Below are 26,851 nucleotides of genomic sequence, written 5' to 3' on the forward strand. Positions count from 1 at the left end.
CAAACTATGAAAAAGCACTAGGTTTGGTATCAGCTTCATCTAAGCCATTTAGAACAAAACTCCAAAAACGCAGACACATGAGTGTCATGCTTGGGTTACAGATGAATTTTCAGCAACAGAAGACCCAAGAGAGAGTGATCCTGTTGGCTGAGGTCCATGGCATTTCCAGCCCACAAAAAAAGCTTGTCCCTCCTTGCTTTCTTTTCTACCTTCAGCAAAGAGCTAGGGAGGAGGTCATTGGCTTTTCATTTGAGGTACAACTTGGGACTTCCCGTTTCTGTCTCTCCTCTTGGTATTAAGTTATATCCTTAACTTCAATCATTTCTCGGTGTTTCCAGCTTTTTATCTTTTTCTGCAGACATGTTTGTCCTTCAGCTACTTCATGACAGTTTCCAATCATGGTTGCTTTTGTTTTATTGAGATTGGACTTGAAGCCCCTACCCTCCAGTTTATACTGATGAATATGGTAATAATAAATAAGAGCAGCAATGGTGACTTCATCTTGTATAATAGCTTATAATTAACCCATTTAAAAAATATATGTGATCGCTTTTAATCACATTTAAGCTTGACCACAAATTTGAAGCTGGCGTTTTTACCACCAATATAAAAATAAGGAAATTGAGGTTCAGATTAAATGACTTATCCAAGGTTGTCATAATATGAAAAGCAAAGGATTAGGACTCACCACAGATTTTGTTTAAAAAAAAAAAAAGCAACAGTGTTTGTCTTGGCCAACTAAATCATCCAGCACCTGGGTGAGCTGGTCTGCTAGTTTGGAAGGAAGATTTTCCCACCTGGAATCCCAATAGAACCACATCTAGCTCTTCTCTCCAGAAACTTTCAACTAAAATGTGACTTTACCCATGAAAATCTTTAGTGTGATGAGCCTGGATTTTCTAAAGCCTTTGCTATTGGACAATGGAACAAAAAGATCCATTTCCAGGCACATTTTCCAGAGCACATTTACTTTGCAAAGCTGATTTCACCTGCAGCATTTGTATTTGACTTTAAAGACCTCAGGAGAATGGAAAAGGCCTTTCTTAACTGTTGAAAATACTGACACATGGGACCATTAGTCACTTCCCTGCTTTTTAAGGAAAAGGAGGTGTAGGCATCCTGAAGGAACTGCTGGGTGGGAGAAAGACCTTGCACAATTCCTGTGGTACTGACTGAAAAGCTTTCAACTCTGAGAGGTGACAAACCTCGCCCTTAGCAGAGGAACCAGGAAGTCTGCGCTGCAGATACTCAGGGACCTCTCTCTCTGGCGGCCACCTCTGCATCCATTCCTAATGCCCAGTGTGGACTGAGCAGGCTGCAGAACAATGAATTTCCTGCCCCAGGGCTGGCCGCCAGGGGACCTACACAGTGAGTGTTCTGATGGATTTAGCCTCTGCTCTGGCACCTTGTCCTTGCCTCTTGCTGCCCCCTCTCTGCAGGTCTCTTTCTCCAAATGCCACAGCTTCTTTCAGCACCCATTTTCCCCATGTCAGTAGGAAGCACTGTAGGAAAAGATTTCACCCCAAAGCATTTGGAAGTGAAGGTTTAACCTCCTCTCAGAATCAGTTGTATTTTCAAAGCCCTCTGAAACAGGCAAGGCAGAAAGTGAGTCCTCGGCCATAGGGGAATTCCTTCTCTTTTTCCCCCTTCCTTCCTTTTCTTTTCTTTCTTTTTTTTTTTTTTTTTTGGTACCAGGGATGGGAACCAGGGGTGCTTAACCACTGGGCCACATCCCCAGCCCTTTTTAGTTTTAATTTTATTTTCTTTTTACTTTGAGACAAGGTCTCACTAAGTTGCTTAGGACCTCATTAAGTTGCTGAGGCAGGCTTCAAACTTGTGATCCTCCTGCCTCAGCTTCTTGAGCCTCTGGAATTACAGATGTGCACCATTGCACTCAGATCAATGGGGGAATTTCTAACTTTGAGAGGAATAACATTCAATGAATTCAATGATGTTCTCCCATTGAACTCAGGAAAAGGGAAGGGATGTTCTTTAAGGGCATTGTCATTATCATAAAAGTTACTGTGGCAGATTCAATGCATTCAACTCTGTGTGTTTCTCTTTCTCCTCCTCCTCTCCATCCCAAGGTAGCTACCATTGTCACCATTTTATAGGTGAGGGTCTGGGGTATTATATAATCCTGAGCAGAAATCTTGGAATTACAAATCACCCCTTCTGCAGAAAGCAAAGCACCAACCTATTAGCTGCATTCTGTAACTTTCACACAGACCTGGACTTGCACAGTCAAGGGTATCATAAGGAACACTGTGTGCATGGTGACAATACAGGGGTTCCACTTTGTTTGTGAGTTTACCATCTCTTTGGAGCCTTATGTACACTCTCTCCCTACGAGAGCTGTCTGTTGTTCCCTGGTTAAGACCTGTGTGCTGCTGCTTTGTGTTTGCTTATCTCCATTTTCTTATTTGACTAAATAATCCTCTCTTAAAGCAAGATCTTATATTATTGTCCAACAGAAGGCTTATTAACCTTGGCACTATTGACATTCTGGACTAGATAATTCTTGGTGAGGACTGTCCTGTAGGATGTTCAATAGCATCCTTGGTGTCTACTCACTACTGTCAGTAGCACCCAGATGCAAGAACAATACATGTCTTTAAACATTGCCAAATGTCCTTCAGAAAACCAGAATTGCCCCAAGGTGTGAGAATATCTGATGTGTACAGCAGACCAGAATGGAACTACTCTAGTTAAAAAGGAGTGGAGACTTGGATCTCACGCAGCTGATTATCCTTAACCCAGCTCCAGCCCTGGAAGCAGCTTAATGGAACATTAGAATCAGCACTGATTCAAACACACCACATACATCCAACCCACATCAGGATCACGAGCCCCATTTCTGTCTGTTAAACTGTAATTGTCTTTCAAGGCCTAAAATAAGTCTTGCTTCTTTCTGACGTCATTCTTAGTCTCTCAACTAAAGAATACCTCCCTTTAATCTATGTAATATACTCAGTTGTTTCCTATGGAGCCTATCCACTGCACATTACCATTATTTCACTATGTTTCTTTATACACTCCATCCTGCATAGCTTATTCCCATGTGTGCTAGTTTGGTGAAAAGAGTGGATCTTTAAGAATGAGTAAGAGTCAATATAATGCACTAATAAAAAATATGGAACAAAAAAGAGTCAGTGGAGAGGAGGAGGGAAGAAGATGACTTCAGGATGAACACAGGCATAGAGGTGTGAACCTGCAGGGCATGTCAAAGGTCCAGGATGTGACCTAGATTCTACAAGAGGGATGTAGAACAAGATCAAAAGGGGAGAGGCATATTCAAATTATACTGAGAATAAATGCCATATATCACACTAAGCAGATTTTACTTTTTCTATACACAATGGTAAGATTTTAAGGGTAAAGGGAAGATAGTCAGGTAATCTGAAGTGAACTTTATAAAAATAAATATTCATATAATGTAACCTATAGGTTCAGGGGACAAATTACTAAATACAGAGGCCCAGCTACAATAATATGTCAAGTGCAAACAACAAATACTAGAACCTGGGCAAGTAGCTGTGGATTGACTATAAAATGTTTCAAAAGCATAATCTAAAAGATTGTTTTTTATATTTGGGTAGAAGTACAATGTGAGGAAATGCAAGTGATTAAAGATGACCTTAAGATTTTTAATTTGGTGAGCTGCCAATGGCAAAAAGAGGAAATACTGGAAGACATGCAGGCTTTGTCTAGGGAAAAATAAATAAATTGCATATGCTGAATTGGAGGTACCTGAGATGTCAAATCAACACTTGGGCATTTGCTTCTAGAATTTCCAACAAGGATATTTCTCTCAGAAGAGAGTGAGAAGTCATCTGAGTATAGTATTTAATAGGAGCCACAGCTGGGCACAGCAGCACATGCCTGTAATCCCAGTGGCTCAGGAGGCTGAGACAGGAGGATCATGAGTTGAAAACCAGCCTCAGCAACATCAAGGCACTTAGCAACTCAGTGAGACCCTATCTCTAAGAAAATACAAAATAGAGATAGGGATGTGGCTCCGTGGTCGAGTGTCCCTAAGTTCAATTCCTAGTACCCCCCCCAAACAAATAAAAAATAAAAAAAAATAAATAGGAGCCATAGCTGTAGATGAGATTGCCCAATGAGAGAGTCATGAAAAGATGAGGAAAGATGTATATCAGGACCTTTGCAGAAAGGTCAGTATCCTTGGGAATGTCTGCACTGAAGAAGGGAATAGAAGGGCAAAGAACCTGGAAATGAGGCCCAGAAGGAGGGATGAAGACAGAGGAGAAGCCGGAGAGACCTATGGGAGAGACAGGGGTCAGCAGCGTGACATGCTACAGTCCAGGTTGAAAAGAGGAGGTTGACATTGGCCTTAAAGGTTCACTCTTGGTAAAGCAGAGGGTGAAGAAGGCCAGTTGTAAATATTTGCTGAAAAATGGAAGTGGCACAGGTAGAAAAATATGTGGCAAATATAGAAGTATCATGGAACAAAGTGAGGAAGCAAATGCCCTGGTGGGTAGAGGAGCTTTTGGATTGAGGAAGACCATTTTAGGAAACGAAGCCTTGAGTATATCTGAAGGGTGAAGTGAGGGAACCATAGAAAAGATTAAAAATGCAGGGAAAAGAACAGTAAAGGATGCAGTAAGGTCCAGGAGGAAATGGAGGAAGTGACTGTTCAAAGGATAAGTGAAGAGGTGAGCCTTAGAGAGAGTAGGGAGACATATCTATAAGCTAGAAAGTAATTCATGCAAGTAGCTGCATGGTGGATGAAGGTGGAAATCACTTGGGTGGCTTGAACAACCATTTGGGGACTAGGGAGAAATTCTGGTTGCATGTTGCATGTCAAGTAAAGTTTTTCAAATATCATTGATCCTCTATCCAGTGCTAAAAAAAAAAACAAAAAACATGTACTTGTTTTGGCACGAATCAAGGAGCTTATTCTCTTTATTTCATTTTTGAAAGATAGATGTTAGTGGAAGAATATTTTAAGCATGAATGGTGGGAGGAGAAAGAGGGAAGGGACTGTGGTGGGAAAAACTAGACTTGGAGTGTCCTAGAACCCCAGGCAAGGGGTGAAGATGGTATGAAGATGTTTCTGGGAATGGAAAGGGAGGTATGGAAAGAGAGCTACTATGAAGAAAAAAAAACTACTGGTAACTGAGGAAACATGATGTCAAAGCTTTCGCTAAAAGGGAACAAGCTATAAAAGTGCTTTCAAAGAAGATGAATAGATGTCCCAGAATCATTTGTTCCTTCAGAAATAATAGTAGTCTAATTAATCTGATATGTTTTTTTCTTTCAGTTAAAGTCATACCCAAATACATTGCTTCTCTTTTTTATTTTTCACATTCCAGTAACTACCATTAATGGTCTTTGTTGGGGAAAGGTTCCAGCCAGGCACTTACTAAGTGTGTTTGTGTGTGTGTGTATGTGTGAGTGTTTATGTGTATGTGTGTGTGTTTGAATAGTCTCATTGAACATTCTTACAGTCTCGGGAAGTAGCTGCTGCTATTACTTACCTCCATTTAGCATCTGAAAAAACTGGGGTGTAGTGCAAATTAAGTGACTTTCTCAACAACACCTGCAAGTAAGTGATGGAGTTGGATGTCAGGTAACCTGGATCCAGAGTCTGCAGACCCAACCATTAAACTCTCTCCCCTCTCCATTCAAAAAGAACATCTAATTTAAATAGTAACCGTTTCTTTGATTTGATTCTTTGATACTAAATTAACAAGTCAACCAGTCCTGACAGCAAAAGAATTGTGTATGTCATTGCAGGAAACACAGAAACAAACCTAGATTCTAAATGCAGCAGTTTCACCCTCAAGGCTAATGGAACCCAGTGCCCAAGTGGGTCATCTGGAACAACAGTCATCTACACTTGTGAGTTCATCGGCGTACATGGAGCCAGAGGCAGTAAGAACATAGACGTGACATTCACCTCTGTGGGTAAGAACTCTCTCAGAATTTTTTAGCCATAACTCCATTACACTTGCCAATCACCTAGGGATATCCATAGGCAAAAGAAAGTAGGGTTTTCCCTAGAGTGGGTTTGTGATGGGAGTAAATCAAACAATGGGAGGTAGAAGAGGTTTCCCTCTCTGCCATTGAAATTGAGGTGGCATCTTTTTTAAATTGGGAAGGGTAGGGATGGGAAAATGGCTGTAGGGAAGGAAGTAGCTGCATTGTACTGAGAAGGCAGAAAATGGACTGGGAAGTAGTTTCGCCATCAGATTGGTCCTATTGTTATTGAATTCATAATAAGTGTACCCTGCCCCTGAGAGTTTTCCCCTCTTCCTCCCAACCCCCATTCTTCCTTCCTTGGATCCACCAGCCTGGCTCTCCCTCTTCCCTCAGTTCCCTCCCCCATCTCCTCTCCTGTCTCACCCATTCTAGAAATCAAGCTACAGAAAGCTTTAATAATCCATTAGTCTGTCGATATTTTAAAGTGGGAATGAGTAATATCTCAATTCTGTTTTGTTAAAATGACACTTTCAAGTGTCATTTCTCCTCATATCATAAGGCAGTATAATTTTATCCATAACTGCAAAAATGTTTTTCCATCTGTCTTATGAAGATGGACCATTTAGACACATCGTCAGACCCTTTTTGAAAAACTCAGAGAAAGGACTGCTGAACGTTATACCTGTTTTACTATATTTATGCTTTCTGCTACTGTAATTTAGCATTGGTACAAAGATCACAATGAGGCTTATGTGGGCCCACGTGATCAACACAACTCTTGAGTTAAAACTGGGAGTACATAACCACCTACACTTCAGAAAACTGCAAACTGTCCAAAATACCCACAAAATGCTCTGGGCAATAATATGTGCAGATAAACCTAATCCTTCTCCAAATTGTTCATTGTGATTTCACTCTTATTTGTAAAATTGGGGCAGGTCATGAGGATGTATTTAACCTTTGCTGAAAATCACTATTCTGGCAGTTGGATCTCATTTGAGAATCAAAAGAATTAGACTCATGGCTCCATGCCTTTTCTTTCCACTCTTAGATGCAGCTAAGCCTTAGAAAGTCACCTCTGGGTCCCTGCGGCCAGGGAACCCAATGCCAGGGATCCAGTATGCCTTGCCTAAGCCACTCTGGTGCTGTATCTGAACATTTGAACACCATGGAAAGCCCAGATTTCTTTTTATTATGATTAAAAATAAGATTTTACATTGCTTGGAAAAGGAGGTCAGCATCAGTGGCATGATGCTGTTCCCCTATGGAAACTGAAGCCAATAACATTTTGAAGTGGCAATCATGTAAATGAGATGCTCTAAGAGAATGGAAAAAGAAGCAGAGGCAGAGAGAGTAGGACTTTCACAGAACTTTTGTGTTTGCAATGGTCTCATGAACATTTCCTGTGAATAATTTCTCATGAATCAGTCTGGAGCTTCTCATATAGAGTAGTAAATATATAGTTAAGTTGATATAAGTATTTAATTTTAGTTAGATAATTATGTATAGCTAATGTTAAGGTGCCCGTACATCCCAGTTTGCCTGAGACAGTCCAATTGTGATTATTTGGGCAATAAATGCCATGATTCCCACACTGATAATGTAGTTCCAGAATTCACTCTTTTGCTTATCAAGCCGAGGCTTTGTATTGACCCAGAACTAGGTGCTGGGCATACAAAAAATACAGAAGCAAAAGGCCCGCCCTTGAGGGTTCACACGTCTACGAAGGAGAGATGTAGAAAGACAGAAGTTAAGATTCAACATGATCTTATTTTTTAAAGTATATTTAAAGAGTAGAAAATGAAGTCACTACAAGAACCCAGCCATTTCTTGTCCCTCAAGGTGTCTCAGAGGAGGTTGGAGGGGAGCTTGGGTTACTTCAACACCCCTAAGTTTGCAACCTTTTGCCCTGCTGATCATCAGGAGATAATTCCAGCCACAAAAGGGAAGTGCACGAGTTCCTAAGGCATGTGATGGAAGTGAGTACAGTTCAGAGCACCACCGGGAACAGCCTAGAAACAAGTAAAGCCCAGGAGCAGCAAGGTACAGATTCGCGCTGACCCCAATAGAGTCAGGAGGGTCCCTGATTGCTGTCTCTGTCTTGAATTTCTTTTGTGTCTTGATGTCACCAGAAAGACTAAACACTGGACTTGTCGTCTGGTTTTTTTTTTTTTTGTCTTTTCTATTTTTATTCTTTCAGCCAACCTGACCATAACCCCAGACCTAATTTCTGTTTCTGAGGGACAAAGCTTTTCCATAAAATGCACCAGCGATGTGAGTAACTACGATGAGGTATATTGGAACACTTCCGCTGGAATCAAAATTTATGAAAGGTTTTACACCACGAGGAGGTATCTTGATAGAGCAGAGTCAGTGCTGACGGTGAAGACCTCGACCAGGGAGTGGAATGGTGAGTGAAAGGCCAGTGGATGGGTGGTGCCATCTGGTCCCCAGGGAACATTCCATGATAGTATCCACCCAGGTTCTGCCTTAGGACATGTCCACATCACATTAAAATAGGGACAGTCCCCAGGGGGATGATGTCATCACTATAACATCCACACTGTGGAAAGTGAGGCCCAGAGAAGAGAATAAACATGCTTCAGCCAACACAACTTCAGTTGAAGAAGGTTCCAGGGTTGGAAGTAGTGTCTGATTCCAGAGTCTGCTATTCTGTTAGAGGATTGTTTTTAAAAATGTTTTTCAAGACTTTTGGGAGTATTTCCCCCAACTATATTATAAAAAAATAGAGCTATCCAGGAATGGGTGTGCACACCTGTAATCCCAGCGGCTTGGTAGGCTAAGGCAGGAAGATTGAAAGTTTGAGGCCAGCTTCAGCAACTTAGCAAGGTCTAAGCAACTTAGTGAGACCCTGTCTCAAAATAAAAAAATAAAAAGGGCTGGGAATGTTTCTCAGTGGATAAGGGTCCCTGAGTTCAATCCCTAGTACCAAAAAAGAAACAAACAAACAAAAAAAAAAAAACCCAAAAAAACTAGGTAAAAGTTTTATATATCTGGTTCTGAAGAAAGAAGCACTTTTATTTACCTCTACGCACTGTTCACGTTAGGAGGAAACACAAATCTTGGAGAGAAAAATGAATTTGGTAGACAGAACTATCACAGAAAGAGGTAACATTTATTGAGCCCTTACTGTGTGATGGGCTTTATGTGATGAATTAATGTATTAATTTATTTAAAGCAATGAACCTTAGAGACAGTATCATTATTATCCCCATTTGACAGATGAGGTAACTAAGGCCCAGCAAGATTAAATAAATTATCCAAGTTTATTAATGTGGTAGGCAGAGCCAGGATGCAAATCTGGCCCTAGTGAGCAACTCTCAACCACTCATTCTGCAGCCTTTTATTAACTATAAGATTAATCAGTCCAGATTCTGTGAGTCCCATACCTTCTTTATGGTTTTTTTTTTTTTTAATGTAAGGCCTAGATGATGCTGCCAAAGTAGCTATTTATTTGGGGCTCTGGACTTGCTAACACATGGTCAGGAAATGGTAGTATCTTTCTCCCATGCTGACTTCAAATCTGCTGTGTCCAGTTGCTCTTTCCTACTGCTGGGCGATAACTGTAGCTTTTCCCATCACATTAAACTATTAAGCAGTTCCATCCCTGGGTACTGAAGAATCTGTTTTGGTCTGAATCTACAATACTTTACTTTTATGTTCAGTCTTAAGTTCCCCCTTCCTCCCAATAGGAATTGAAAGTGTTTCTTTTGTCTCTTGCTTCTTCTTTTTTCTCTGGTTGGTGCCTGCTAACTCCTGGCTACTCCAGAGAAAGAATATAAGAAAAATGGGAGAGTATAACTTACCTGTAGGTACCTTAAAATCTTGCTATATTTTCTCCAGGGCAGCTTGCTCAAGTGATTTTTCTTCTGATGCTGTGGTACTCTGGAACCTGAGGGTCCTGCCCACTTAGAGATGGGGAAGGGGTCATCAAATAACATCATGCTCCATTGGATCAACAACACTTAATTAAACAAACAAATACACAAACAAATCTCATCCTTGAACACACCAAAATCCCTATTTATTTTCTGGGTTGATGAAAGAACCTTGGAACAGAAATTGGGAATCTGGTTTGAAACTTCATCACTCCTAACCTTGAATAAGCTGCTTAATTTTATTTGAAACTAAATGCATATTTATGGGGTCATTGGTTAATCTTTCAAATATATGGGGATTCCAGGAGAAGGGCTGGTCAAGAATTTTGTCCTTCAGTATCCAGGAAGGTATGGTGTGGCCTTATCTAGGTTCGAGAGAAAAAGCTTATACTCTCCTTAACCTTTCCAGCAAATGCCTTTAGGAGTGATTATTTCACTCCATCTCATTTTTGCTTCTTTCCACTTAGGAACCTATCACTGCATATTTAGATACAAGAACTCATACAGTGTTGCAACCAAAGATGTCACTGTTCACCCGCTGCCTCTAGAGCCCAACATCATGATTGATCCTTTGGAAGCTAGTTTCTTATGTGGAGACTCCCATTCCTTCAAGTGCTGCATAGAGGAGGATATGGACTACAAAGTTACATTCCAGATTGATTCCTTGACCTTTCCGGCAGGTAAGATGCAGAGTGCTGAACTGATAGGACATATTATATGTGGATTCAAAATTCTATTCTTAAGCAGGGATCAAGAAACCTTCAGAAATACAGTGTAACAGAGTAGAATTCCAAAGACATTACTTTCTGTTTGACAATGCGCCTGTTGACTTACCAGTTTGCAGCAAAATCTTTGGAGTTGCGAGGGTGGAGTACATTCTTTTTGGTGGGAACTGTTGAAGACAGTGTTAAGATAACCTTCATTGGATTTAAACTCCTCCTATGTGGCAGACTGAATATTCTGATAATCCTTCCTGATATGCTGTCAAATAACTTGCTATAAAAGTGACACAACAATTCTTTTAAATGCACAATTGAGCATGCCAGAAAGTAAAAGAAATAACCAAGAACTTAAAACATAGAAGAAAAAAAAATAGAAATGATGTTTTTATTTCATGCTAGAGCTTAACTGCTGGCATTTGCCAGAATTAGAAACCTGGAGCCTTGGATTAAGGCTTCCAGAGGGCATAAAAAATACCATGCTCCCTAAGCAGTAACTGAGGCTCCCCACCCCACCAGCACAATGTCAAACAGTAATATGCTTAGTAAAAGAATAGGCCAGAAAACCAAAATCCATCTGCCTAAGTTAAGAGTTGGGCCTAATTTTGGGGTGGGCAACAAATTTCCCCTGAGAATTATAACAGTTTTGTCCTCACCCAACTTTTGGCTTTGAATTTATAATGTTTGTGGTTCAAGATCACTAAGATAAAGCATAACTAATTTAATGTGGTCCATTGATTTGCACCCTAAACCATAAGGCAATTAAAAACAACAATAATGTAATTCCTCCCTGGTAGAATATATCCTCAATTCAAATTCCTCAGGATTTCCAGAGATTAAGTTCAACTAAACATGAGCTTACAACCTCAAATCTCAAAACACAGATACCTTCCTGAAGGTTTTATAAACTCATTCATTTTTTCGTAACTGTTCTTGGGAATTTGCACTTTGTAAGGTGCCATAACAAACAAACAAAAGGAGATCAAATAATTTAGGCACATATTTTGATATCTAGAAAGGCCTGTGCCATAAAAGAGAGTGCATATAACATTAAATATATAAAATAAGTTACATAGATTGGAGAAAAAAATAAAAATTTTGAAATGCCAGCCTCCAAAAGATTGGATTATCGTAAAAAGACTGTATGTAGAAGCATTTAGCACAAACCTGCATATTGAAACCTTCAAATGTTTTCAGCACTCTGTGGTCAATATGCATATCTGTGTGTGTGTGTGTGTGTGTGTGTGTGTGAGAGAGAGAGAGAGAGAGAGAGAGAGAGAGAGAGAGAGAGAGCGCTAAGTACTGGGAGATCCAAAGATAAATAAGACCAAGAGTCTTCTCTATAAAATATATGAGCTTGTGGAGAAGAAAGATCCACAAAGAGCTGATTAAAATGCTACAGAGTAAAGACAGGATAGGAAAAATGCACAGAGCATGATGGTAGGTAGTAGAAGGATTAGAGGGATGCTCAAAAAGCATGATTGTGACCATCAAAAACATATGGGCACAGATTTGGATTTATGAATGGCAGAAGCAAACTTCTGGTTGGCACATATGCATATGCAGGCTTACTTCTGGGAAACAGAGATCATCTTTATGGAAATATGTGAAAATGCATTAAAAATGAATGTTATACACTCTGGAGAAATATTTGACAGGTTTCTTCACATTGAATCACCTTGATAATATATATGCTTTGGATGCTCATGTTGTGACTTCATGCTCTCAATCATTCTATCTCTAGCAAAAGAAGTTAATGGGAAACAAGTGTGCTACAAATATAGTTTCAACACAAGCTCAGTTTCCTCGTGTTCAAGAAATGTTGATGTGTTTTGTCACTTTACCAATGCTGCTAATAATTCAGTCCAGAGTCCATCTATGAAGCTCTCTCTGGTTCCTGGTAAGTGCCTTTCATATTACTTTAAAATGTTAGAGTCAAGAGCAGGGACTCATTTATTCATTCGCTTCCTCATTCATACATGCAGTAAATATATGTCAAACACTTTTCTTGTGGCAAGCTGTGGACTAACCATGGTAGATTTGAAGAGAAATAAGTCATGTTTTCTGGCCTCAGGCCTAGGGAAAAGCTAGACAGATGCAGTAAAAAAATGTCACATACATTGGGTATGTGCAAATCTAAGCCTATTGTGGGTGGTCAGAAGGGCCACCTGGTTTAACTCTGCTGCTGGCAGGTGGGGAGAAAGTGATCAGGAAAGCCTTGCAGATGAAATCATTTTTCAGCTGAGCATGGGAGGCCACCAGGTAGTTCACCAGTCAGATAAGAGTGGGCAGAATCTGTGAGTGATTCACAGCCACATGGGAGTGAGACACAGCCACATGGGAAGAATTAATATAAAGAACAGGTAACTGCCTTTCACATCCTTTGTCACCACTAAGTCAATATGCCTCTGCAAAATATCTTTGAGATGCAAAGTGATGATCTGTGGAGGCATTTCTATAATAGCCCATGCTGAAAGTTCACCCGCAGTTAACAGAGAGGCAAGGAGATCTGTGATGATCCTGGGCATCTCCTCATGATTCTTCCCAGTATCAGGACCCCTGATGTACAAAGGACACACGGCTCTATCACTAAGCTTATTTGAGTTGACAGAATGATTTGTGGTCATTCTCAGATGTATTATTGGTCACTGGGCCCTGGACAACCATATAGGGAAGCAAGTTAGCATTTCATGTCTCTCTGAGTCACCGTCAACTGACCCTCCAAGCACAGTCCCTTTTCATTGTCTCCTCATCACAACCAACGTGTTTGTGTTTTATCTACTTATCTTTGTTCTCTTTCTTCATACCAAATTGATTTCCACTTCTTTTTCCTGGAATATATAATTACTTATTTATTTCAAGATTTTATACAATGGGTGAGATTTTAATATTCATTAACTAAACAAAAAATGTGGACAAGGGAGGATTCTACTCATCAGAGTCAGGATCGCTTAGAAATTAAGAAATTCTGCAACAAATGTCATTTTATCATTCTTTTCTCCTCATGAGCAGAGGTGAAATAGAGTCACCTTTAAAGGAAATCAGAAGGAACAAATGCTTATTAAACCCATTGCTTAGAATATACAGGTCATGGATGCCTGGAATTCCTACTTTTAATTACATTTTTTTGGGGGGGGGGCGTTGCTGCTGAGGATTGAATTCAAGGGCATTCAACCACTGAGCCACATCCTCAGCCCTATTTTGTATTTTCTTTAGAGACAGGATCTCACTGAGTTGCTTAGCACCTTGAGGCTGGCTTTGAACTCACAATCCTCCTGCCTCAAGCCTCCCAAACCACTGGGATTACAGGCATGCATCATCGCACCCAGCTGTTAATTACATTTTTGAACTACAGTGGTGCTTCTCAACCTTGGCTGTCCACTGACCAGGGAAGCTTAAAGCACTGCTGAAACTGGACTTTCTGCCTAGACATTCTGGTGGACTTGAGCCTGGACACCGGCAATATCCAAAGTGATTCTAACATGCCAACATTGCCAACATTGATAATCCCTAGATTAAGGCATTACATCCTTAAGATTCCTGGTAAAGGGGATACCTCTCATTGGGAGAAGAGCCCATTTTCCATGGTTTAGATTTTCCCAACAGCAAAGAGAAGCTGGCTGGGAATGGGAAGTGTGGGTGAAGCATAGAGATAATCATTTCTGTTAGGAAATTCAAGCTCAGGCTACAAAAGACAGATTTGTATGAAAAGCAGAGAGGGGCTTTGGACAATCAGGAATAAAATTAAGAAACTGAGTAAACTCTGAAAAAGTCACTGAAAGTAAAAAGAGATGTGACTTCAAACATCACAATTCTATCAGCTGGACCCTATTTCCACTGTTTTTTTCTTCTTCTTTCAATTGTTCCTTTTATTCCTGTGTTTCCAATGCAGAGAAGAATATCACATGCCGGGATCCCACAATAGGCGTCGGGCAGCCAGGAAAGGTCATCCAGAAGCTATGCCAGTTCTCCAACGTTCCCAGCAGCCCTGACCGTACCATTGGCGGGACCATCACTTACATCTGTTCAGGCTCGAGGTGGAAGGTGAAGAGAAAAGACTGCATCTCTGCTCCAATAAATAGCCTGCTCCAGTTGGCCAAGGTGAGCTTCAAACCCTTGACTCTGAGCTCTTGCTAGGGACATCTGTCTGGCTCATCAGATTTCTCAGCTCTCAGGAAAATGGCTTTGGGATGCTTTGTGTTGCTCCAAAAGCTACTTTCATTTGTCTGCTCTCAAAGAAGATGCAACCCTAGAGATGCCTTAAAACGTTTCAATTCAAATACGAAGGCAAAAAAGTATGTGTGCTGCACTAGAACCAGCCGGATAACCTTAACGGTGACTTCTCAGGACCTTGGGCCCAATATCTGCAAGGGATGTATTTTATCTCATTTGAATAATTTGGAAATCTAATAGCTATAGTGTTTTCAGAAAAAAAGAGTAACATAAAAAATAAGATTTAATAAAATGTAGTTGGGATTTATGCTTTTGCTGGTCTGAGATTTCCTCAGTCCTTAGAGGTTCTTGTACCGTTGAAAGGACCAATCCACCTCTCTTAACAAGAACAAAGGCTACTGCTATGTAGCTGGAGGAAATTCTTTGCTTCTTCTAAAAAATAAATAAATGTTGCTCCCATCTCTAGCCTGTTGTAAGTTAGAGACTCCTAAAAACTCCATGAGCTACGGCAAATAAATACCTAGCTGTAACTAGTGGATTATAGTGAATGGTGACATCTTTTGAACAACCAGTTCAAATTCTCTGGAGAAAGAAGAATGAAGAAAGAGGGAGAATACTGATTTGTATTTTATCAAATTATCATCCTTCTTACTTCTTATACCAAAATAATTAAAATACCTACTATGTTTAAAATGTTATTATGGGTGCTATCAAGATAGAGAGGTCAAGTTAGAACTTGGCCTCCCATTTGATAAAGAGTATAATGCATTTGAGTAATTATATACATGGTAATTTTCAGCAAAATAAATCAAGGAGTTCTGCTTGAAAAACGTAGCATTTGTGTTGGGCCTTGATGGATAAAGCCTGAGGGATATAATTTATTGTAATCAAGAAAGATAGAACTTATAATTTGAACTCAATGTGTGTCCTAGTTCAAATTCTATGTATACTTTCAATGGAAAAGGGCCCTACTGATCTACCATGCTCCACCTAATTTATTCATTAAGCTTATAAATTATATGTCAAGATATACAACTTGTGCTATGTTAGGAATTATGGAATAATGGAAGAATAGAATAGAAATATAACACATGGCTCATATTGTTAAGGATCTTATAATTTAATTGAAGAGGAATTAGAATTGAAACACCAGATGATAGGAGAAGAGATGTCACAGGTGTAAGGCAGGTGAAATAAAAAATATGTATTCGTAGAAAGGTACACTCATCAAAGTCTTCTTAGAAAACATAAGTAGGAGCTTGAGTTCAAAATCTGAATTGTGATCATTACAGATAGGTGACATAACCTGAGAATAAAAGAGGCCATTCTTCCTTCCACTGGGAGAACAGATAGAAACAGAACTGCTCCAAGAAAACAGGAATGGGCAGTCACCTTAATGGTCAGCAGAGCAGGTGATGCAGAGAAAAATAAAAGCTGGCAAATGCTCGTCTATGAAGATATCCAAGTGATAATTTTATTCTCTATTAGTTTTCTAGCAATCAAGTCTCTCTCTCTCTTTTGTTCCTCACTAGTTTTCAGCTTGACATATGTTTTAATTTTCCCTGTGTGTGAGGTATAAAGTCTTAGTCCATTCTAAAGAGTACACACAGAGAGTTTAAGAAGTAAATTATCCCTAAAATAAGTATGTAAGTTAAATAAGTAAGATAAATAAGATTAAATTATTATTATCAGAGATGAAATAAATAAGATGTAATAAAATAAGGATGTCTTATGCAACAAACTTACACTTCTGGGTGTAGAGAAAAATAAAAATAAAAAACTACAGCTTTGGGAGATTTTGCCATGAATGATCAATGGGATCTCATTAACAGGTTTATTATTGGTGTTGGCTTTTGTTTTACTAGGCTTTGATCAAGAGCCCCTCTCAGGATGAAAAGCTCCCTGCCTACCTAAAGGATCTTTCTACTAGCACAGGCAAGGAGGAACAGGAAATCAGCTCATCACCAGGGAGCCTGGGAGCCATTATTAACATCCTTGATTTGCTTTCAACAGTTCCAACCCAAGTGAATCCAGAGATGATGAAGGTAAGATTGTCTATCTTGCAGATCTTTGGGGTTTTAACCTTCTCGCCCCTCAGGACTTCTGTTTAGGAAATGAAATTTCTCCCCAGTGCAGCTTCTTCTCTGTCTTTTCCAGAGCAATGACTTGGATATTAGAGTTGCATGACATGCTCTGTCAGCCATGGCTTTTAAGAATCACAGAGTGTTTTTAGTATTCATTTGGAGACCTTAAGAAGATTTACTTATGAATCTCTGTTCTAGTTTCTTTACTCATATAGTATGAATTCTTATCTGCTTTCCAGGAAAATTAGGAGTTAAAAGTTTTCAGAATATGTACAAGGAGGGATTCAGAGGTCTAGCATTAACCATGAACTTTGAAACAATCCAAATATGGGGAGAAAAGAGAGTTCACTCACAAGAGTTCAAATGAAGAGGCTTTAATGAAGAGATACAGCAATAAGCCAAAGTAAATTCAATCAACTTATCCATCAATCAACCAATCAATCAATAGGTAGTGAGGCATTCAGAGACCAGCAACATTTATAAAACATTTATACTCCCAGGGAAAGAAGAGAAAGTAGGGCATCCATAGCCCAGGGAGGTCTGAAGTCTTGGAGGAGAGACCTTTTAGCAGGACCTACAGTCCTGGAAGGCCAAGCTATTACCAAAGATGTGCTGAGTAGCAAGAATATTGGAGGGTAAATGGGGGAATAAAAAATTTCTCCTTCTCTCTTCCCCCATCTGCCCTTCACCTGCCAGTGCCTCTTAATGGCCAAACCAACAAGAGGCCAACTGCCAAGAAACTAGGTAACAAGGTCCAAATTATATAAATTTTCTGGGGCTACTGTAACAAATTACCACAAACTGGGTAGCTTACAATGACAGAAATGTATTCTGTCACAGTTCTGGAAGCTAGAAGTCTGAGATCAAAATGTCCCCAAGGCCAGGCTCCCTTCATGGGTCTGGAATAGAGCCTCCCTTGCCTCCTCCAGCTTCTGTTGGCACCAGGCTTTTTTTTGGCTCACATGTGTCTCAGTCTGCTTCACGTGCCTCTCCCCTTCTCCATCAATCTACTTCCTTTCTGTCTCTTGGCATTGGAGTCTGGCCCACTCAGGAAATGTGAGATGGATGCTCACTTAATTACATCTACGAAGACGATTTGCCCTAATTTCCCCAAATAAGAGCAAATAATCCTTAGCCCTTCACAGTTTTTAGATATTATAGTATTTTGGAGGCCACTCTTCACCCCACTATAGGGCTCAGACTTCCAGAGGACAGATGAGGCAAGAGAGGAAGAGAAATTACTTTTTTTTAGGGGAGAATGGATGAAAAATGACAAGCCCAAGTTTATGAGAGAAAAACCAAGCTGTTTACAGAAAACAAAGATGCTTTTGACGACACCCTCAGAGCTCATTCGATGCTCAAGGTTTGAGGGGGTCTTCAGACACTTTCTTTTGCTGGGGACATGCCACCCACCAAAATATCTTTACAGGCTTCAGATAATATAAAACCAAACCAAACAATAAATACCTCTGTCAGTCTGCTGAATGGGCCTTCGTAAGTGGTGGGAAGGTGGCTTTCACAGTCACGATATCTAAATGGTTGTCAAAGTCCCACAGTCTCCTAACCACCTCACCTCAGTCATCAGAAGGCAGGTCGCTGATCCTCTCTGCCTGCAATGTCTCATTTTTCTCTTCTCTTTCTCTCTTATTTGTACCCACTCACCCAGTTTCCAGGAGACGTCATGTTTGTCACTTTCATGTTTATAAGAATTTCCTTGGCTTGACCCCACATGTGTCCCTTACAGGATGTGCTGTCTACTGTGAACATCATCCTCAGTAAGTCCGTCTTGAGCACCTGGAAGGTTTTACAGCAGCAGAAGACCAACCAGAGCTCCCAGCTACTGTACTCAGTGGAAAGGTTTTCCCAAGCCTTACAGTCTGGAGATAACACCCCATCGTTCCTCTCCCACCCCAATGTGCAGATGAAGAGCATGGTGATTAAACCTGGCCAGACGAATATCTACCAACAGAATTTTATTTTTGCAGACTCTGACCTCTGGGGCAACGTGGCCATTGATGAGTGCCAGCTGGGACACTTGCAGCCGGATTCATCTATTGTCACGGTGGCTTTCCCAACACTCCATGCTATCCTTGCTCAGGATATTCAGAAAAAGAATTTTGCAAACAGCTTGGTGATGACAACCACCCTCAGCCACAATCTGACCAAGCCGTTCAGGATTTCCATGACTTTTAAAAACAACCATCACTCAGGAGGGAATCCCCAGTGTGTCTTCTGGAACTTCAGTCTCGCCAACTCCACTGGTGGGTGGGATAGCAGTGGGTGCCGGGTGAAAGAAGTCAAAGGGGACAGTGTGTCCTGTACCTGTGACCATCTGACATCGTTCTCCATCCTCATGTCCCCTGACTCCCCAGACCCTGGTTCTCTCCTGAAAATACTACTAGATATCATCTCTTACATTGGGCTGGGCTTTTCCATCTTGAGCTTAGCGGCCTGTCTGGTTGTGGAAGCCATGGTGTGGAAATCGGTGACCAAGAACCGGACTTCCTACATGCGCCACACCTGCATAGTGAACATCGCCACCTCCCTGCTCATTGCTGACACCTGGTTCATTGTGGCCGCTGCCATCCACGACCATCACTACCCACTCAGCGAAACGGCCTGTGTGGCTGCCACCTTCTTTATCCACTTCTTCTACCTCAGCGTCTTCTTCTGGATGCTGACGCTGGGCCTCATGCTCTTCTATCGCCTGGTTTTCATTCTGCACGATGCCAGCAAGTCCGTTCAGAAGGCTATTGCCTTTTCTCTAGGCTATGGCTGCCCCCTGGTCATCTCAGTCATCACCGTGGGGGCTACCCAGCCGCAGGAAGTCTACACGAGGAAGAACGCCTGTTGGCTCAACTGGGAGGACACCAAGGCCCTGCTGGCCTTTGTAATCCCAGCCCTGATCATTGTGGTGGTGAACGTGACCATCACCGTTGTGGTCATCACCAAGATCCTGAGGCCTTCCATTGGAGACAAGCCAAGCAAACAGGAGAGGAGCAGCCTGTTTCAGATCAGCAAGAGCATTGGTGTCCTCACGCCACTCTTGGGGCTCACTTGGGGTTTTGGTCTTGCCACTGTGTTCCAGGGGAGCAATGCCGTCTTCCATATCATATTTACCCTCCTCAATGCCTTCCAGGTAAGTTCTGCTGTGCAGGGCTCTCAGGAAATTTCTGTTCCTGTGGGACAAACTAATGATAGAAACATAAACAGGAGTAGGAATGGGGAAGGATTTTAATGCAGAGAAAGCCTTAGTCCTAAGTAGCAGTAATATAAGAACTCAATGAGATAGAAAAGGACACCTTCCTTTGCTCCCATGGAACCTTGTACCTCTTATCACCTGCATCATAACTTGGTTGCATGTGCCAGTCTCTTTCAAATGCCCCGATAATGCAAGCAGGAGGGAAGTCACTTCCATAAACTGGATGTTGCTATTTGTCCAAGATTACTTTGGTGCAGTCTATTATCTCTTCAGTGAAAATAATTAAGCCAAGTCATGTCTCCAGTTAGTCTCCGGAAACATCAGTGAGCTCTGTGCACATCTTCCTTGTTCATCACCAAATTCCTTGTACCTAACAAAGAACTTGGCCCACAGTAAGCTCTCAAAAGCCATTTGAATGAAATCAGTGCTATGTATCACATAATTTCTCTGAAAATATTTTGTTGAAGAATGAGGCAATGAATGCCCTAGGCGTGCTACACAATCTGCTTGATTATATTAAAATGGAAAGACATCTCCACTCTCCTATAGCACCTAATAGTAACAGTGTGTTAGAAGAGCTCCAACAGAAGTATAAACAAGCCCCTTTGGTGCATGGGGAAGGGAGGGATTAATTCTGTTTCTCCCAATAAGTGGGGTGCGGGGGGTTAAAGATAAGAAAATACCTGCCCAAAGGATGCAGGTCCCTAAGAGCTGGTGAGGGGCAGAGGTGAAGTTGAGAGGTTGCTCCCAGATGCTTGTGACACGGCCATAGGAACCTAACTTCTGCTCCTGGGCCTGTGGCTCTGAGTCATAGGTTCTTATCCAGTGACCTTCAAGGTATCTCTCTGTTAGAAGAAGCTAATGATCTTTCCTCATGCCCCAGAGTATCATCACAGCCTGGAAGGGTAGGTGAGTAATATAGACCCAGGGCTTTATTTAATAGCATAACTAGCAGGACACTTAGTTCACAATTACAGAAAATAGAAAACATTCTCCCAGTATCACAAAAGAAGGGTACCTTAGTGTGCACCAATAAAAATCCCTTTTAACATTGTCATGTCCTAGATTAATTCTACAAACACAGATGGGGAAAGAAGTACCGCAGTTAGCACTAGGTTTATACGACTTCTTGTTTCACTGGACAATAGAATATGATTAAAATTTACTTCTCTCAATTCTTTCCCCAGGGATTATTCATTTTACTCTTTGGATGCCTCTGGGATCAGAAGGTAGGAACAATGACGGTTTTCACCTCATAGAGAAGTCTAAAGTGCTGGTGGTATGTTGAGCTGACTGGGCTTCTTTTCAACAATGCAGGTACAGGAATCTTTGCTGAACAAGTTTTCATTGTCAAGGTGGTCTTCTCAGCACTCAAAGGTAAGCCCTCTCTCTGGAGACTTTCCACTCTGTATCCTCGAGTACTCCAACTGGTAAGGATGGAGTGGAGAGTTCAGAATCTCTACCTTGGGATTTGGTCGATGGAGCTAAATGCAAACCCCTTTGCCTCCATAACTAGTTGCTTTTGCATTTCACCACATTCTGCCTATGGAACACAGCCATGCCACTACCACAAAGATGCTTCTTCACATCTTTAAGTCAGTGTTTAAATGACAGATGAGATAAACTTAAGATCAAAATCAAACTTTCAATGCAAAGCGATTTTCTGGGGGAATTTCAAATCAAATCAAAGCATTAGAGAGAATAATTTGAGAAATAATAATGGGCAGAATTTTCTATAGTTCATTTTGAAATATTAGTGTTGTCCTTGAATACATTTGACTACATGCACTTATTAGAAGATAGAAAATCCTACCAAACAACAACATTTTCGAGGTGGGGTGTAGTTTGGTGGTAGAATGTGTATTTAGTAGGCAGGAGGGCCTAGGTTTGATCACCAGCAGAAAAAGAGAGAGAGAGAGAGAGAGAGAGAGAGAGAGAGAGAGAGAGAGAGAGAAAGGGAGGAAGGAAGTGAAGGAAGGAAGGAAAGGAAGGATGAAGGAATAACATGATTCAAATCATCTATATTTTTTTAATACTGATGATAAAATTCCATTTTCTCCATGTGGTCCAAGGAGGTGGAATTAAAAATGCAGGAAAGTTGGGGCTGGGGATGTGGCTCAAGCGGTAGAGCGCTCGCCTGGCATGCGTGCGGCCCGGGTTCAATCCTCAGCACCACCTACGAACAAAGATGTTGTGTCCGCCGAAAACTGAAAAATAAATATTGAAATTCTCTCTCTCTCTCTCTCTCTCTCTCTCTCTCTCTCTCTCTCTCTTTAAAAAAAATGCAGGAAAGTGATGGCTAGGGGGCAGCAAAGCAGTCCCCCAAGAGGTCAAGTAGTCCTGGTCTAATAAATTTGCTTTTTGATTGTCTTTTTCTTCTCTCGTAGTCAACATCCATAGGTTCATCTACACCTGTGTTTTCTATGAGTTCTCCAATATCAAGAAGATTTAACAACCTTTTTGGTAAAACAGGTACGTAGTGACTTCTGGGTGTTCCCTGGTTGACCAGAACAAATTTGCTCTGATGGGGAACCCCCTATTATTCCACCTGACACTTCATGACATTACCTGAAATAACCTCATCTAAGATAGAAGTTAAATGTAGCAACTTGCTTACATATTCACCAGTCATGAGGTGGTTGGTACAAAGAGCAATTCCCTTTAATAATAATAATGAATAATAACTCATGAAGAATAATATTAAGAAAATCTTGACTAGGCTCAGAGGGCTGTCCAACAAATCATCGGCACAAAGTGGGACCTGTAATTGAATAAAAAAAGTAGATAGTCCTGGTCTTGTGCTATGGTGCAGCAAAGATTATACTTGCAAAATCTGACCATAGGATTGCATTCTAGGGTTTGTTTTTCCCCTTATAGAATATGCTTGTCTTATACATCAACACTTATGAAGCTGTGCATATCTGTGGGGGACTATCTAAGTTAGCTATTCTATTAGAAACACAGTTAAAATTTCCATCTTGGAGGTATGAAATAAATAGTATTAAAGACTTGGAGCAATGGTCTCAGCTATTCTGGTAAATTAAATACCATACCAATGTCCCCAACAGGAAAATAAGCACCAAAATTCCTGCCAGCTTTTTTGAACTGAATAGATCTCACCAATGCAGAGTTCACAAGTGTCTCAAGATTCCCAAACCAAGCTTTTCGTGTAAAAGTATATTTTGACTATGCCTATCATTGCCGAATCTCCAGAGGACTTAGTGTTTTCAGCTTCGATTTGATGAATTACTCATGAAACTGACAGACCTTTTCATTTTGAAAGGCACTAATTTGGTGGTAGAATGTGTATTTAGTAGGCAGGAGGGCCTAGGTTTGATCACCAGCAGAAAAAGAGAGAGAGAGAGAGAGAGAGAGAGAAATGATGGAAGGAAATGATGGAGCTTTCAGGGAGTGTGTTAACCATTGGCATTAAAGTGAAAATAATGAAAACTCTATTAAATTATTCCATCCAATCAGAATGTGATGCACTATGTAAGGCCAGCGAAATGCATTTTTTGTTTCTGAATCAGTCAGATAAACACTGGGTGTGGGCTCTGTTCTTGGAGAATGAGGCCTTGATATTCTGGTCATTGCCACTGGATTGTCTCTCAAGGGTCATCAGCTCCACTTTGTCCCATTTGGAGGGTGCATAATCACTGTAACTTTGGTTTATGTTGTCAGCAGCCCCAAAGGTCCCCACAGGCAAAGACGGAAACCTTGTTAGCAGTGGCAGTTCACCAAACTGATGGTAGGGTGGACACTCTGACCCTTCCTTTGCCCAACACACACTCCCCACTCTTCCTCAGCACGGTGCCCTCCATCTGCCCACCCGAGGCTGTGCCGCTGCTCCAGTGCTGCCCTCCCTGACGCTGGTTCTCGACACTTTTGTTGGCCCTGGTTTCTGTTTCTTCTGGGTCTTGCTTTTTCTTCCCTTATAATATCCCCCTTCTTTCCTTTTCCCTCCCTTTACAAACTTTCACCTTTAGCTCAGCCTCCTGGTTCCTTCCAAGAGCTTCCCCAAGTCACCATAATCAAGGGGACCAGGGAGGCTCCCTCATGCAAATGTCCCCAGGCCCGTGCATGTGGTGGCATGTGGAGAGGCTGCCCACGTTGAGATCTCCCTGTCCTCTCCTTTGTAGAAATCTGGCTGCTGGTGTGTTGTGAAGTAGTTAGTGCTTGTCGGCTGCCATGCATGCTTGAGAACGGCAGCTCTTCTGCGTGTGTTGATTGGCACTCCTGGGCTGGGGAGGAGGGCAGGCATGGGTTGGTTTCCGGGCATGGCTGAGCTTACCCAGCTCCTGGATTAGAGCTCCCTTCGGTCCATTAGGAGATGGTCACACCCCAGAGTTGATGAAGGCTTATCTGTGAGGCTGAGCAACAACTCTGTTTTCCAGGAACGTACAATGTCTCCACCCCAGAAACAACCAGCTCCTCCCTGGAAAACTCATCCAGTGCTTATTCATTGCTCAACTAAGAACAGAAAAATCCAACCCACACGACCTCTTGGAACTGATGGACGTGATCTGAGCAAGAGACCCTTTTAAAGCTATGGGTGAAGTGTTCTCTCTGCAGGCCTCTGGGAGCAGATGCTGAAGAGTCTTTTCCACTAGAAAAGAACCTTTCTCTTGTAAAGACAGATAAAAGTAAAGATTATGTTTATTTTCGCTCCCCACCCCCATCCCTTGTGTGATGTCAGGTGTGTATAGTATTTAAGTGAAACTCAAATCCCCCAGGCCCAACTTCTCTGTCTATATTGTAAAATAGAATTTTGTAGAGACATTTTCACTTTATGCTATTGGCTACAAAGAGAAGCTTTGATTAAAATAATAAGAAGGAAGCTAGTACCTAGGAAATACTTCAGCAAATTCTAGGAAGGAAGGAAGGAAGGAAGGAAGAAAGGAAGGGAGGGAGGGAGGAAGGGAGGCAGGGGAAGAAAAGGAAGGAAGGAGAGAGGGAGAGAGAAAGGAAGGAGAAAAAAAAGAAAAAGAAGGAGAAGGGAAAAAACAACATTAAGGACCATATTTTAAGATTTTCAAGGTAATGATCTAATATATTTCAACACTGAGAGGTTAAAAAAGAAGACTCAAAATGGACACTGAAAGTAAGACAAGGGGAATGAGCTTGGTATCTTCCTGATATTTTCCTAGTTAAGAAGGGGGGAAAAGACAGTGGAAAAATAAGAAATCACATCATTGGGATGCTTTCAAGTGGATAATGATATTTACAAGCAATGTACCTAGGGGGACATGATTCTCCTAAAATAGACATGCGTGGATTCCTTTGTGTGTCAAGGTCAAACCTAAGTGAATGAACATGCAGAGGAAGTATGACTGCAGGTCCTCGTCAGATCCGAGTAGATCCCACTCACTGCTGACTAAAGTTTTTCAGTTAATTGAAAAAGCCTTTTGTTTCATTTTAGCACAAATTTTAAAAACCATTGACAAATGTGACATATTGCACTGAAAATGGAGTCCAACTGTCTTATTCGTAACAGCTTTAACCAGGTACTTCTTCTCTGTGCATTGTAGAATAGATTTTAATATTCTTCTGGCATTGTACATTACTATTATTGTTCTTACTATGCATTTGATGGCCCTTGGTGTGCTGTATAATTCTTTGTGTAGTATTTCTTTCAGTTCCCAGACCAATATACATTAAGAGTTTTTTTATGGTTCAGTTTGCACTTATTACAACCACTTGGAAAGCTTCCAGAAAAAAAAAAAATTCAGAGGGCTATTCTGTATTCCTAATGATACTTTACCTTGATGAGCAAATGGCAAAACTTTTTCCAAGGATTTGATTGTTCATGAATTATTTGTGTGTATGTTGTCTGTATGTGTGAATTTCATCAAAATACAAATATTTATTAAACTGTATCCATATTAGAGTTCACCGTGGACTGTAGATATATTAGCCCAAATATTCCAGATCCAACTCTGATCCCAAAGGGAAGTGGAAGAGGAACATGAGGCTACTCAGGACAGTGGGTAGTGAAGTCTTCATAAGGACTGGGAACAGAAATGGGGCACTATTGTTAGGAAGATGGATCAAGAGAGCCTGAGAGTCAACAACCCCCCCCCCCCACCACCACCACCTTTTTATTTTAATAAGGCTTGAAAGAGTTTTACATTAATAGTTTCACCCTTTAAAATCTCTTCCTATTACTTTTAATTTTTGAATTCTACCTCTGCCTCTCTCTTATTCACAGAGCAGAAGAATGGGGTCCTAATAATGGTTAAAGTCAATGAACTCAATTTCTACATATTTACAAATGCCATAGACATCTCTTCCCATGTTTGCCCCAGAATTGTCACATCTCTGCCTTAACTGAATGGAATAGTATTTAAATTCCCTAAAGGAAATGGTTATTAGGCTATAAATGCAGGCCACGTTCTCCAGGCAATGATCAGCCTTGGTGTAGAGCTCAGCACTGAGAAGACAGAGGCAAAGGTTCAGGTACAGGATCCATTGAATTAGAATTAGATGTATCAAGAAAGAACAGCCCCTATTGATTTGGTTCCTGAAGTTAATGTCAAGGAGAGTTGAGACCATCTAGAGCACAATGCTAGCTGGGCAAGTGTGGCATCAGGGAAACCACAGTCCTGGGAGGAGGCTGTGGCTGTCATGTTCAAAACAACAAGGGAACAAGAAACACTGAACTTCCATGGGCTTTGGTAGAGATCCCTTAGGAATCACTGTGCTTGACCTTGTGAAGGGAACCTCCATAATGGCAGGAACTTTCCATGGAATTCACTTGGGTGTAGATCTGGCCCTCTGCCTACAGTCGTTAGCAGAGGCACGTTCTTTTGTTTCCAACACACCCATCCC

At 41.1% G+C, this 26,851-nt stretch overlaps 1 protein-coding gene across 6 annotated transcripts in view; it reads left to right on the plus strand.

Moving 5' to 3' along the window:
* The window catches only part of Adgrf5 (adhesion G protein-coupled receptor F5), a 90,197-nt gene extending 64,282 nt beyond the window's left edge, over positions 1-25,915 (plus strand). For 3 of the 6 annotated variants that reach the window (XM_026394427.2, XM_026394429.2, XM_026394428.2), the window contains exons 11-22: positions 5,761-5,931; positions 7,870-7,989; positions 8,147-8,356; positions 10,313-10,525; positions 12,309-12,464; positions 14,457-14,665; positions 16,603-16,782; positions 18,566-19,960; positions 21,211-21,252; positions 21,341-21,400; positions 22,411-22,495; positions 24,418-25,915. In XM_026394427.2, the coding sequence (XP_026250212.2) occupies positions 5,761-5,931; positions 7,870-7,989; positions 8,147-8,356; positions 10,313-10,525; positions 12,309-12,464; positions 14,457-14,665; positions 16,603-16,782; positions 18,566-19,960; positions 21,211-21,252; positions 21,341-21,400; positions 22,411-22,495; positions 24,418-24,497 (2,921 nt within the window). In that variant the 3' untranslated portion in view covers positions 24,498-25,915. Of the gene's footprint in view, positions 1-5,760; positions 5,932-7,869; positions 7,990-8,146; positions 8,357-10,312; positions 10,526-12,308; positions 12,465-14,456; positions 14,666-16,602; positions 16,783-18,565; positions 19,961-21,210; positions 21,253-21,340; positions 21,401-22,410; positions 22,496-23,704; positions 23,772-24,417 lie in introns of all 6 variants that reach the window. The other 3 variants (XM_026394431.2, XM_026394432.2, XM_026394430.2) reach the window with 2 other exon arrangements.
* The last annotated feature ends 936 nt before the right edge of the window (positions 25,916-26,851 follow it).

This window comes from Urocitellus parryii, chromosome 8, assembly GCF_045843805.1.
Source record: "Urocitellus parryii isolate mUroPar1 chromosome 8, mUroPar1.hap1, whole genome shotgun sequence".
In the NCBI taxonomy this organism is placed as follows: domain Eukaryota; kingdom Metazoa; phylum Chordata; class Mammalia; order Rodentia; family Sciuridae; genus Urocitellus; species Urocitellus parryii.